We start from the raw sequence: 14,641 nt of genomic DNA, 5'->3' as shown, positions 1-14,641 counted from the left end.
GGTCTCTGAATACAGGTATCCGCTGGCGCAGCGCACGGACCGACTCCGAAGGAGCCGGCGCCCATTTCTCCGCGTGCCCGCCCCCCCCCGACGGCCCCCGCTCGGGGTGGGGGATGGAGGCGCACGGATCCTCTAAACCGCCCCCCCCGCCCCCAGGGCTTTCGAAGGTGTCCGCGCGCGCTCCGGCTTGGGTGCGCCCGCGCTCTGAGGGCCCTTCCCCCTCCCGCCTCACCTCGGACGGGCTTGCGGCGCTTCCCCCTCCCACGCGCCTCTGTCTTAAGCCCCGCGGGCCTCCCACGTGGGGCTGCCTTGGCGTGGAAGCTTCCAGAAGGGCGCCTGCGGCGGGGGCGCGCCGGCAGGGCGCGGAGAAAGGCGCGCGCTGGGGTTAAGGGCCGCGTGCGGAGCGTCGGCGCCCCGGGTCGGCCGCTGGCCTCACGTGCCCCGCACCTGCCCCCCGGTCCTGAGCCACCCGAGCCAGGCCCTTTGACCTTCGAGTGCCTTTGCCGCTGGGGTGGAAAGCAGAAGTGCTTTCCGTCTGGAGGTTTCGGGAGAATGAGGTGATGCTGGTCGCGCGGGAGAGGGGCGACGCGCAGGACTTGCCAGGGTCAGGAGCTCCTAGTCTCCCTCGGAAGACGTTTCTTCTTTCGGTCGGCCCGAACTTAAAAACACACATAAAATTGGTATGATGCTTGACTGTCCCTGTTCCATCTGTGTCGGTTGAGCCAGTGACCTGCTTCAGCGCGTTTCTTCCCTCGCTAGTGTAGGAAGCAGCGTGGGGCCAGGAGGAGAGGCCTTAAAGCTGCTTCGCTAACGCGTTCCAGAATGAATACCTGTCCCCAGCCGCGCAGAGAGGGCGACGAAACGTGGGCATGATCTGCGCCTACCCGTGTCTGGGGGGGGGGGACTGTCGTGCAAGACGGTTGGTTTTTTGTTTCTTATTTCGTTTTTGATAGTTCCCGTTGGTGTTGAGGAAACAGGGTTCAGCCCTGGAAGCCAGACACTCTAACCGCGGAGTGCACTGCGGGGACCTCAAGAATGGTGTTCCGTTCTTGGCATCAGAACACCGAGCTCAGTCTGGATTTACAAATAACTTTGACTTTATTGGTTTGGCTACTTTAAGTAAAGAAGCAACTTGGATAAAAGCTTCCACCACCCCTACCCACCCCAACATGGAAAGGAGGCTTTATGGTCTAAATGGGGTGATGTGGCTAAACGCCCAACCCGGTGAACAAGAACAGACATAAGCTCCTCCCCGCTTTCCATCAAAATGGTCGTGTGACCGTGAAAAGTGGATTAATCGCAACTTTAAAGAGTTTTGCAAGCCTCCCATGTCATGTCTGGGCTTTTCGTGGAGGTGATAGGGCTGTATGTAGTTGGGACCTAGATGCATATATTTTTACTGAAGACACATTTAAATTATGATTTCCAGAGCCATAGCAAGGGGCTTGACATTTCCTCTGTCCGGGCTCTGGAGTCTTTCTCGTCCCTTACTGTCATGTACGCTGCTTTTGTCCATACACCCAAGTTTATGATGTGTGTTCTTCAGAGCTTGTATTAAGATGAACAGAATTTGAAAGTTCTCTTCATGTGTTCAGAAGCACTGACCATTTTCCATGCCAGTCTCTGTGCGAGTACTGAGAATGGGGTAGAAATGAATCCAATGGAATGCCTTAAAGCGTAGTTGGAAGAGCTACGAAGGAAGAACACGTACCCGGTATGAGTACAGTGTGTACGGGGAGGGAGGGGAGGGCCGCAAGGAGCGGCGAAGGCATCGGGTCTACTCGTGTGCAGAGTGGGGACCCCCAAGTAGACCGCAGGGGTGGACGGCAGAGGCACTCGGTCCCCTGTGCATGGGCCACCGTGGTGATAGGGAAAAGCAGGACTCTCTACCGACCATGCGGATCCCAGTAGGACTGGACCCCGCAGGGCAAGGGAAGGGGGCAAAGCATGGGACAAGGTGGTGGGTGTGAGGACAGAGGTGACTTCCCAGACGTGTGATTGACAAGACTCCAGAGCAGACCGGACGTGATAGAGAACTAGAGATCACCCGGGAGTCTCTGGTAAGTGTGGTGCCCGTCACAGGAATGCAGGTGGAAGGACAGGTGGTGTGCATGGGTGCCACATGCGTGCACAGCTGCCCTGCCCGACATCCTCCCTCCCAGGAAATCCAGTTTCTCTCCAAGGCTGTAAACTGCCCTTGAGGTTGTGATTATGTTGCTAGTATTGACTATCCCTTCAGGACTAGCCAAGAAGCTCTTTGAGACGAAATTTATTTTTAGCAATGTTGGCACCAGACATTGTGTCTTTCTTTAAATAGGGGAGGGAGGCTAGGACTATGGATCTCGGGCCCAAGCACTTTTGCATATAGTAGCTCTAATTAGACGAGAAATAGTAGTGTGACCAAGTGGACACACTTGTAGAAAATCTTCGTTGGAGGTGAAGAGCCTTTCTTCCTGCATTGGATACTTGGGGCTCAGCCTCAGGGCTGACCGTTTATCTTGCGTAGCTGCAGCCTGGTGAGGTCGTGGCCTCATGCATTGTCTGGGAGGGTGCTCCCCAGACTGGGGTCCTCAAACTCCAGTCCTGTAGCCTCTTGGAGGTCCCCCGGTGGTGCAGTTAGAGGCTCTGAGAAGTCTGATCAGAAGTAACCTATTGAGGTTCATTCCAGTGCATCCCAAACTCCTTCGACCAACAAAACTCCCTTTTCCAGGGAAACCCGTTAAAAATCCATTAAGCTTGTGTTCCATGGAGCACACTTTGGGAAATGCCGACCTGGAGCTCAGGAGTTGCATTTCGTCCAGGGAGAATTTGCTCAGGGAAATGTGGATTTCAGTACTTTATTTTTCCCTCATGACAAATACCGCTACTTCTCACATGTTTAGTAGAAAAGGCTACTTGGACTCCTGGTGACTTGACACTTATTTATGATGCTCCGCCAATTATACCCACATAAAGCAGTGGGCAGCCCACAAATAAACTTAGCCTGTCTGCTTTCCAAGGCGCAGAAGGCCTCCCGAGGCTTCCAGGGTCAGTCTGGCCGGGGAGAGCGGGGTCTCTGCCTCTCAGAGCTGCAGACCGATACCAGCATAAATGACCTCTCTCTGCGGGAGGAGGAGGAGGAGTCCCAGCTGGATAACAAGGCGGGTTTTCTTACAGGCTGATAGAACGGTCTTTAAAGCCACTCTATAAGCATTTTAATAAAAAATGGATTGCTCTGAAAGATGGCAGTTATTGGGCATATATGTTCTTGCATATTCATGGGGAGAAAATCTGCCTCCTTCCTTAGAATCACATGTCCTACATCTTCCTTAGGAATTGGCTAAAGTAGCAACTCAGGACAGAGCAGCCCTCCGGTGCCCCCCTTTAACCCACCCCTCTAACAAAGTGACGCATGGGACTTGAGGCTCAGGTGGGGAGGCATTTGATTTTGTTTGCCTGTGACAGTTTTGTGCTTTTGAGTGTGGTCACATTTCAGCCAAAAGCTTTGAAGTGTTTTTGCCGTGACGAAGTAGAGACAAAGGGTCGGATCCAAGAATAAAATACTCAGGGGAAGGGAAGGTGGGTCCTTGCCTTTTGAAAGGAAGGCTTTCTTTGCTGTCCGGGTCTTCAGGATGACATGACCTAGACTGGTGAAGTAGCTGACCAAGGTCACAGGTGGACAGGTGTGCAGTTAGGATTTGATACTTCTACCTGCTCTTAGGAAATGTCAGGTGAGGGGAAGGGGGGAAGCAACCAGACATCCTGGGTCAGTATTTCTAAAAGAGTCAAGGGATAGGTGATAGATCTCAGAGTTTCCTCAAAATGCTTGTTTAAGCAAGGAAATCATATTCTCCGAATCCCACGTCCTGACAAGCACCTTTGATTTGTAGTAGTAAGTTTGAGGAGAGAAACCTGAAGAAATAAATAGGAACTTAACAGTATGATTCTGATGATTGTGACACATTATAAATTTTATGCAATTAGTCTCTTCTACTGTCCTATTTATTTGGCTTTATTATGGTAGAATTTAAAAGGTGCCAGTTGGTGAAATGTGCTACTTATGGTGATATAAATAAAAGTTGGTCATATACCCCTTAGATATCATTTCCCCGGAAAAAGATTAGCTTTTTGACTTAGAGCATGTTTTCAAAGAAGGTAACCCAGTAAAAGTGTTTGAGACCTACTTTATTTACGGATAATGATATGGTTCCAAATTACCTTAGAGTATAAATCCTTCTGTTGAATCAGAGTGCGTTGTTGTGAATATTTATTTATGCTCTGGCATATCTCCTTGTGGTCCTTAGCTTATGACTTCTTAAAAACCTAGTTGTGGTTGTACTGCGTTTACAGTTTGATATCCTGTGTTCTTTTATTTACTTATTTTTACTGAAGGTCCTAGCAAGGATTTCTCCCTTCTTCAAGGCATCATCTTTGAATTCGTAATTTCAGACTCTCTAGCATTCTGTTGTCCTTTCCCCAGCACACGTTCTGGATGGTTTCAGTTGGTTATTCTAAATAATGCTGTGGTGAACATCATTCATGTATGTATGTGTCTGTTATATGGACATACTTCTGTCACACATGTGTATTATTAGCCTAGAGTGGATCACCAAAAACAGAACCACGCAGCAGGGTATAAACCTTTGCTGCTTTTCTTACTGAGCTGAGTGAGCCTTTTATCAACTGCTAACGTCGGGGCACTTGCATTAACCTGAAGTAACCTTATTTTGGTTGACACCTCAGGCACATCCTGTATCTACAGTCCTAGCACAACCCATGGGGTGATTTGTACCCGCCAGCCACGGCTTCCACTGCCAAAGGCAAGCTTACCCCAGTCGCATTCTGTTTTGCCATAACCTCCCGTATTCTTCAGGTTTCCAACTTGTTAGGAATTATCGATCAGTTATCGATCAATACTCCGTAAGACTCAGGTGAGAGATCTCAGTAGTGAACACGGAGCGCAGGTGCTTCTCACCTGTTTCGTGCCTAGCTCGGGTCTCTGGGGGCTCCCTGGGGGAGGTGGGGTGCTACTGTGTTTCAGGTGTATTTTTATGTGGTTTGTATGAAACCTCACCAGAATCTGACCCTGGAAAGCAATAGCATGCTTTCACCTACTGCCCTCCAATGTTGATCCAATTTTTTTAAAGTTTTCATCCCAAAAGATTTCCTGTGTTTGATTCCATATTGCAGTAACTTTTTTTTTGTAAAATCCTTGCAACCCCAAGTGGGTATTCTAAATCATGACATCGTTTGTTTTTTTTTTAATGCAGGCAAGATAGGTTTTGTTTAGTAAGTGTAAACATGGGGCTATTGCAATGTTAGCTAAATTCTCTTTTTTCAAAAGTATCCATTATCCATGCTTGTCAACAGATCAGCCTGGGCAGGTAAAAAAAAATCCTAAAACAAAAAAAAACAGAAACAAAAACCAAAAACCCCTCACCCAATACCTTATCTTCTTGGTTTGGGTTTACAGGGAAGGCAGAATAGCCAGCATTTTAAAGGAGTCGGTCTCTTAGCTAGCATTTCCGTCTTGTGCCATCCCTGAAATGTAATCAGAGGGCAAGCTGATGTTTATGGGACGTTCTTCACGTATGCTGTCATCATTTTAGAATCCCAGGAGTACAGACGTGAAAGTCGCGCGCGTCCTTTGGTTTGCAGAAGTAAGGGGAGGGAAGTGGGTTCCCACGTGAAGCCCAGCAAAGTAAACCTCACCTGTGTGCCTGCGTATCCATGTGTATGCACACACACTTACGAACAGTACATTTGGGGTTTGCAAACCACCGTTCCCACGGTGACACGGGGGACCCTTACGTCTGTCTCACACACCCTGACATTGGGGCCACGTGTCCCTGTGTCCATTCACCTCTGCGGGGAGGAACCCCTGGTCTGCGGTCGGCCAGCACCTGGAAACTCTCTGCAGTGCACACTGTTATTTTATATTTTAGGTTATGCTCCTCCCCCACCCAGGTTGTTCCTTATTGGGGTCACGTTTCCTGTTCTGTGATCGATCTCTGTATGCGATAGATCTGAAGTAACGGACCATCAGTGGAATCCTTGTTGGGAGCAGGAAGCGGGTATCGCTTCGGTCATGGGAAGCAGCACCCACCCTTCCAGCGAACAATTTCTTACAGTCCTTAAATTGTACAAAGTGATATAATGGAAAATACCTGGGGGGGGGGGGGTAGGTTAAGCATTTCAACAGAAACAGAACACCTTCTTCACAAACCATTGTACAATTAGTCCATTGTTCTGGACTTAAAAAAAAAACCAAAAAACAACTTTCCAGCCCCGGGGGAGGGGGGGAAGCATTTGAAAAGGTATGTTGAAAAAGCCTTTGCTCAGCTTAAGTTTGAAAAAGAAATGCCAAGGATTCAAAACTCTGTCAGACTGTTTCACTTCCTTAATTGTTTTTTAACCTTTAATTTAGGGGGAAAAAATAAGTTACTGTAGTGATGTTGGTAGCAAGTGGTTCTACTTTGATGCATTCTTTTTTATTTGAGAGAGAGTGTGCCCACAAGTGGGGGGCAGGAGGTTGGGAGAGCAGAGGGAGAAGCAGACTCCCTGTTGAACAGGAGCCCAACACGGGGCTCCATCCCAGGGGTCATGACCTGAGCTGAAGGCAGACGCTTCACCGACTGAGACACCCAGGCGCCCCTACCTCACTGCATTCTATAGATCACCTAAAGCTGGATGTCCTCCTGACATTCCTGCCCAAGCTGGTCATCAGAACCACTCCTCCGACAGGGAGGGGGATGCTTTTGGCCGCATGTAAGATGTTCCCACCCTCTTTGGAAAAGAGGGAAAAAACAAAAACAGGTACATAGAAGAATTAAGTTCTGGGCAGGGAGGTACCAAAGGTTAGTTTGATAGTAAGAATTTCTTCCCATTTGCATGGAGAATGGGTTCTTGAAGTATGGTTGGAGGCATGGAGGCTGGAAATGAGTAAGCAAGTGGGGGTTGACCACGATCTTCACGGGCACACAGGAAAGAAGCTGTCGTGACGAGAAGAGTCAGGTCATCAGTATAGACTGGGTTTGCAGGGAATGAGCAGAGGAGGACTTTGAAAGCCAGACCGAGATGGCTGTATGATGATCGCACCAGCAGACCACAAGAGGTCTTTGCCAGTAGCTTCCAGGTCTTCTGTTTGCCCCCTGTCCTCTGTCCTCAGGGAGATGGGAGAAAGGCAGCAGGACAGGAATATTGAGTCGAGTGAGCCCTTAATTTTTAAACAGGATCAACAAAATTTTGTCTTATTTTCTGAGTCTCAGAACGTTCAGCTCTCTCCTTTATGAGCACAGATAATTCTGGACCTGTCTCGTCACAGGGTCTAGAATTGCCACAACCTGACTAAGAGCAGGGACATCAGACCAAGATTGTTTGGGCCATTTTGCCCCCATTTGGAAGCGCTGTATCACGTTCTTGGTGCAAACAGCTTATTTCTTATTTCACCAGTTAGCACAGTTGAAACCGAGAGTCTGTCCGTCACAGGTGTACAAAGCACAGATGTCCTTGTAATCCATCAATAGAAAAATGACACCATCTGTTGGCAATGTACAAAATGACAGCGTGAAGATGTCACTGAGGGTCAGGTGTTCAATCTGAGATGACAAAGAGGTCTGACTTCCTGATTGTCGAGACGACACGGATAGAAATAGAAAAACTGATACCTCTAAATTGCCTTCCAGATACTCCTTTTCAAGCAGGTAAAATGTGTGTGTGTATAAACCTCAGAATGGTAGGAAAAGAGACAAAAGCAGACATTGTGGGCCTGTGGTGAAGGTGATAGTCAATAAACCAGTTGTCGTCACATACTCTGTGGTAATAATTTATGGAGGTACGAATGCATCGATCAGCCCGGAAAAGGGGGGTAGGGGTGGCCACAGGGTGGGAGACGCTCCTTGGTTCTTCCCACGGTAACCCAAAGATCCAATTCCCTGTTAAGCTGCAGGCTCTTAAACCCCTTGTGTGTGCCCCTGATTTCCATATTTATGAGGCTCCTGTGTGTATTAAAAAAAATAAAGCCAAGACCCAGCATAACAGGAAAACTCGCCCATTCCTTTGACAGGATTTTCGGTTAATTTATGCAGAGGCCCCTATGCTCTTCAGCATCGTCCCCACTGGTTGCTAAGCAACCGTCTGAGTTACTGCGCATGCCTCTTTTATGATAACTGTCATTATGAATATTTTTTAATTACACAACTGGGACTGCGGATTAAAACAGCATATTGTCCCTCATTCTTAGCCACAGCTTCTAGCATGCTTGCACACTCCTGGGCTCACCTTCCAGAATTTACATGGCAGGGATTTAGGTTTATTATTATTTTATTTTATTTATTTTTTTTTTTTTTGGTAGGTGTGCCTTCACAAAGGAAGTAGAGACTGCATCGTAAGGGAAGCGAGATTTTTGTGAAAAATGACTCCGCCATACCTCACAGGCTGCCACTGGATGTGGATAGGCCAAATCAGATGTTAGAATCCCGAACCTAAATTATGAATATCTTTGTTCCTGTAACCGTGCCTGCTTCCCGTACTCTTAAGTGATGTTAAAAGCTCACAGTGCTTTAGAGACTGGTTTTCAAAGTTACAAGTCGCGAAGCATTTGCTGCTATTGAATGTGCTTTGGTTTGAGGGAGGGTACCGCACTAATCCCAGACACACGAGGCATCTGCACGAATAAGTTAGTTTTTTCCTGCCCAAGTGGCTCCGTACGCACACGAGAGCAGTTAGGCCATCTGAAGGGGTTCCTCTGGCAAATACTAATAAAGGTACGCATGGTTCACAGTGTGTAAAATACTCTAAAAGGAATCAGACAGAAAAGAAAGACACACAAAGGCTCTTCATTTGAGTTTCCGGAGTATATTCTAACATACTACTTTCTAAATATACAGGGAGTTTGAAGACAAAGGAATATGGAAATAAAGCCATTGTGGGTTGTTTTTTTTTTTTTTTTTTTTTTACCAACTCAATTATTCATTTAAAAATGGAATTGTTGGTTGAATAGGACGTTTTAAAGATTTCTATCAAAAAGCAGAGCCACGTTGCCTCCGAAGGAGGAACTCACAGTGGACAGAAGTGGAGCTCTGATGGCATTTTAATGTGATTTCGGAGTTAGCGCAGGGAGCGTTCAGCTCCAGTACACTTGTGGGATTTTTCTTGATTTAAAGGGCCCCGCGTCTGTAGGCCGGGGGATGCCGTTTGCTTTTTGGGCATTTTCTGACCTAAATGCTTTCCTTGGTAACGTATGACCGGATCTGTGTCTGTCTGTTTCTCCCACCCTACAGTTCAGGGCGGCAGCTCAGTGAAGTCTTCATTCAGTTGCCCTCAAGGAAAGAATTGCCAGAATATTATGAATTAATTAGGAAGCCGGTGGATTTCAAAAAAATAAAGGTAGATATTTTGTTTACACGCTTGATAAAAAGAAGGGTGAAGCCGTTGAAATGATGACACTCAGGACTGGGCAGTGGCGTCCTGTCTGAGCACCATGGACAACACCCCCCCCGCCCCCCCCCCCCCCGCAATCTAGGGCTTGTCACCAAAATGGCGGGGAGATCCTTGGGCCTTTCCGTGTATTTTATTTATGTGGAGAGCTCATAATGTAACATATTGCATTTTATTTAAGAAGTTTCCGAGTCCTCCCCCCATCCTTTTGCTGTTCTTGTGTTCCATCCTGCGCTGCTCCTTCCCCCTTACAAGAAGGGACACCTGTGGGAGGGTGGGCTCTCTGGCGCCCCCTGGAGTTGTTGACTCCCATATCCCCGGCAGGGCTGTCTGCTGTGAAGACAAAGGAAAAATCAAATCAGGCTTTTTTTTTTTTTTTTACCAGGTAATGATTGTTGGCTTTTTTTTTTTTTTTTTTTTCTTCTTTCCTATGTTTTATCCAAAATTTGCATTAGGAAAGAATTCGTAATCACAAGTACCGGAGCCTGGGTGACCTGGAGAAGGATGTCATGCTTCTCTGTCACAATGCTCAGACGTTCAACTTGGAGGGATCCCAGGTATGTCTTCAGTTGTCTAAAAAAATGTAGAACCTAACCTGTGCTTCTGAACTTTGATAGATTTCATTTTTCTGCTGCTTGAATCACTGCCTCTCCCCCGGGGAGAATCAAAAATAAGAAAAGCCTACATCGTATGCTAGCATGTAAGTAAATTGAGGCTTTGGCACTTTCAAATGAAGGCCAGCCTCTTTGTACCATAGCTGTGCCAGCTCCTATTTGTGCTTTCCTTCAAGGCTTGGCTTCTAATTAGAGGTGGAATTCCAGGAAATCACTTAGTGTAATGCTTAAAGGCTAGAGGTACAGTTTTTGCTTTTGTCGAGACTGTGTATTTGATTATATTCATCTTCGTTTTTCTGACCATAACCTTGAATCAGGAAGTGAAACTACTGTGCTTTAAAACAAAACAAAACGAAAAATACATCTAGAGAAAAAAAGACCCACTGTCTCTAATTGCTTACAGAAAATGCTTATCAAGCCAACTGTAATAAAGAACTCCCCTTGTCTACTGTGCATAAGTAAGTGACACTCAACTGATGAGAATAACTAGGGGGAGGATACTCTCACTTTAATGACACCTGAGTTCCAGTCCCCTTTTGTAGGCACGCCTTTTTTCCCCATCTGTATTTCCAGCCCAATGCTCTTGTGTCATGAAGAAGGAAGGAGAGGTCCATGTGTCTGCCACCCAGTATCCATGTCAAGCCGCCAATAAGTTCCTTAAGCTTCTCTGTGGATCTTACTCTTTTTCCCACCCTCCTGTCCATTCCAGTCGTTAAACTGGAGAACATGAGAATCCTCGCATGGGTCTTTTCTGAAAAGACGGTACATTTCCAGTTCACAGTGGTATTCTCTTTGTCGAAACACTAGTTCTCGAACGCACGGCTTCTGTATTTGAGACGCTCTTGAAAGAATGCTAAAAGGACAGCCAGGACCTAGAGGGTAAACAAGAGTCAACGAGGGTATCTTCTGTGAATGACCACTTGCAGGCCCTGAATAGATTTGGGGGGATCTTCATAACCTACTCCCAGCCCCTTCCCGTGCCACAGCCTCGCTTTCTGCCCACACCCCATCTTGTGCGTGAAGTAGAGTCACAAATGGCCTCTTAACTGGCTTCCTTCTCCGTTCATCCTGGGGACTAGTTGCTCTCTCTCTCTCTCACCACCGCCTTTTCCTGCCCATCTACTACCCACCATGTGCTGTTAGGTTCTAGAACAAGTTTTGTCTCCATAGGCTGCTTTCCAAAGTCATACCCTACTCTGGTGCCGTAGTCTCCTTCTTCTGCTACTTCTCACCCTAAACAGTCCATGGTCCAATCACACTGGCCCCATGAACACGTGCTTCCCCAGATATACATGCTGTTGCAAGACACAGGACAGAGGGAGCCCGCAGGCCCTTTATATGGTCACAAGACAGCAACGTCTTGCCTAATGCAGTCCACGGTCATCGCCAGGAAATTGACCTTGGCGCAATGCCAGATGCATGCACTTGGTCTCCTTCCCTAAAAAGCCCCCCTCCTTTCTCAGCCCTGATGGACTCCTCCTCTCCTGTTACTATCCAGCTGAATTTTGATTTCTGGCAAATTCTGCCCCCGCGGCCCCATCCCAGGACCCCTCCCCACCCTCTGTCCCCCTTGCACTATGTCCTGTGGTGCTCACTCCAGGGTGTCCCATCACCTTCATGAGCGTGTGGCTCCTCTTTACAATAAAGACTCTGTTCTAGAATTGGGGCCATTGTTTCCCATGGTTTATTATTTGTTGAAACACCTAAAATGTATCCTTTTCATCATTTTTAAGGGTACAGTCCAATATTAAGTATGTTCTCTTTATTGTGCAACAGATTTGCAGAATGCTTTCACCTGATAAAGCTGAAACTCTCTACCCATGAAACACCTCCCCCTTGAGGTTCCCCCACCCCCCTGCCCCGTCCCTGGGAACCTATGAATTTGACTACTTTAGATACTTCATAGAAGTGAATCAGACAGTATTTGTCATCTTGTGACTGCCTTATGGTACTCAGCATAGTGTCCTCAAGATTCATCCTTGTAGCAGGTGAAAGGATTTCTCCTTTTTTAAGGCTGAAGAATTCATTTTCCTTATATACTGCAATTTGTTCCTCTACCAGTGGACCCTGCGTTTGCTTCCACTCTTGGCTATTAAGAATAAATAATGGTGCTGTAAACATGGGTGTGCAAATCTCCCTTGGAGACCTTGCTCTCCGTTCTTTTGGGTATATACCCAGAGGCGGGATTGCTGGATCATATAGTAACTTCTATTTTTAATTCTTTGAGAAAAGGGACCATTTTTGAACTTGAGATCTTAGCAACTCCACGGGGCTGTGCTCAGGTACGTGCAGACGCTAAAAGGGAAGTATTGATTCGAGGAGTAACAGCCAGTGCGGATAAACCAATAATAAAGAAGAGCCGCCATTTTGTTAGGGCATTTGCATTTTAAAGGAGGTTCCTTTACCAGAGTATTTGATAGAACAACTCGAATAAGAAATGTAGTTTTTTTTAAATATTCTTTTGGTTGTCAAAAACGAGAGGCTCTCTTACGGAAGCCCACCCTTCCCTAAGTATATATGCCCATGTGCGTACTCGCACACACACACACACACACACACACAAATTGTTTCAACCACAAATGGACTTTTTTTCCAGAAGAATCAGTGTGTGTGTGTTTGAGCTCAGCGTTTTCCCGTGGGGTTTCCTGCAAGCATAAAAGCTAGCACTGGTGTTTCTAAGAGGATTCATGTATAACAAAGCAGGTGTGTTCCTCGAGGAAGAGAAGAGCGCGTTGTGGTTGAGCATCTTGCGTCCTCAGCTTAGCGGGTTTTAACCGGTGCCCCTATGACCCTTTAGATCTACGAAGACTCGATCGTCTTACAGTCCGTGTTTAAGAGTGCTCGGCAGAAAATCGCCAAAGAGGAAGAGAGTGAGGACGACAGCAACGAGGAGGAGGAGGAGGAGGAGGAGGAGGAGTCCGAGTCAGAGGGTAAGCCCAGACCTCTGCTGCTTCTGCTTCTTTGCCCTTTGCCACCTGCGTAGATGGTTCCACGGAGGCTAACAAAACAGACGCTCGAGTCCGGCAGATCTGGATGCCATTCCTTGGTCTCCCGTGTCCTTCCTTGCATGTCCTTGCTGGGCAACCCCAGGCAGTGTACCTAACCCTGCTCAAGGGCCCCTTCCTTCTCTATAAAACCCAGGTACTAAATATGCGCCCCAGGCATGCAAGGAGCTTAGCATCGGGCCAGCCTCCTAGCAAACACTCAACTGAATGTTGTCTTTGGAAAAGTCAGCATGAAATACATTTTCTACCAGCATTGGTGTTCATTCCCCTAACTGTTGCGTAACACAGTGGTCTTCTCACTTGGAGGGACTCATGGAGCGTTGATTCCTGGGCGCCACCCCCAGAGTTTCTGATTCTGTAACCTGTGTTGGGGCTTGCCAGCATTTCTAACCCGCTCCCAGGGAATCCTGAGGCTGCTGGGCCCAGGACCAAGCACACTGTGAGAGTCTGTGTCTTAGAAAATCATTGTCAAAATGAGTTGGAAACGTGGTCCATCTTAGCCATCGTGGATCAAACACGGATCCTGTCTGTATTTAAAATTTTGGTATTTTGTTCATCATGGATTTTTTTTTGCATTAATTTTGAGTTTTTCAAATACTGCATTAAGATATTTACCTGGATTACTGAGTTTGGGTGCCTTCAGAAATTTTAATGGCAGAATAGTTACCATACAGTGTTTTATTAGTTTCAGGTGTACGATAGAGTGATTCAACAATTCTATACATTTCTCAGTGCTCTTCAGATGAGTACACTCCTTCATCCCTATCACCTATTTCCTCCATCCCTCCATCCCCGCTCTGGTAATCGTCAGTTCGTTCTCTATGATTAAGAGTCCGTTGCTTGGTTTGTCTCTTTCTCCTTGGCTCGTTTTTTTTGGTGTCTTAAATTCCACCTATGAGTGGGATCATATGCTATTTGTCTTTCTCTGACTTAATTCATTTAGCGTAATATTCTAGCTCCACCCATGTTGCAGCTGACAAAATTTCATCCTTTATGGCTGTGTAATATTACATTGTGTGTGTGTATCACATCTTAACTCTTCAGAAATTTTGCACCCAAGACCTCTTCTGTCTTAGCGTCATTCCAGCCCTGGTTGATAACCCATATGTTTACACAAGGTTAAGGCCACCTTCAAAAGTCAAAACTTTCCTAATTACATCCTCACCCCATACCTCCTCTGCAAGTAATTAACCCCAGTAGTTTATGGTCTGCTACATGAAACCGTACAGGTTCACCTCAAATATTTTTATTAGATTTGTTCCTGATTACATACTTAGTGCAGACAACGTGGGAAATGTTTAAGAAACAATAATTTGTAATTCCATTACCCAGTATACATTTAGCATTTTGAGAATTTGCCTTCCAGTGTTTTTCTCTACCTATTTTCTTTATAAAAGCGCAGCACACGGTTTCGTAGCCTAATTTTTCTAAATTATGAACATTTTTCCCATAGCAATGAGTGCCTTCAGACAGCAAAATACATTACGATTTGTTAATGAGCCTAACAAAACGTATCAGTCTCCCTCTAAGTACTGTCCTGAAAACGTCTACCCTAAATCACTGCGGACGCCGTTCAAACATCGGATGCCTGCGTCCCACCCCCCC

At 46.6% G+C, this 14,641-nt stretch overlaps 1 protein-coding gene across 1 annotated transcript in view; it reads left to right on the top strand.

Moving 5' to 3' along the window:
• Positions 1 to 14,641, top strand: part of SMARCA2 (SWI/SNF related, matrix associated, actin dependent regulator of chromatin, subfamily a, member 2) — a 180,052-nt gene that overhangs the window by 142,722 nt on the left and 22,689 nt on the right. Inside the window, 3 exon segments of the mRNA XM_064579201.1 lie at positions 9,261 to 9,366; positions 9,873 to 9,974; positions 12,829 to 12,961. Coding sequence (XP_064435271.1) covers positions 9,261 to 9,366; positions 9,873 to 9,974; positions 12,829 to 12,961 — 341 coding nt within the window.

Source organism: Mirounga angustirostris, unplaced genomic scaffold, assembly GCF_029215605.1.
Source record: "Mirounga angustirostris isolate CCGP_5_RB_7025 unplaced genomic scaffold, mMirAng1.0.hap1 SCAF_15, whole genome shotgun sequence".
NCBI classification, from domain to species: domain Eukaryota; kingdom Metazoa; phylum Chordata; class Mammalia; order Carnivora; family Phocidae; genus Mirounga; species Mirounga angustirostris.
Note: the sequence above shows the minus strand (reverse complement) of the source record. Positions and strands in the feature narration are given on the sequence as shown.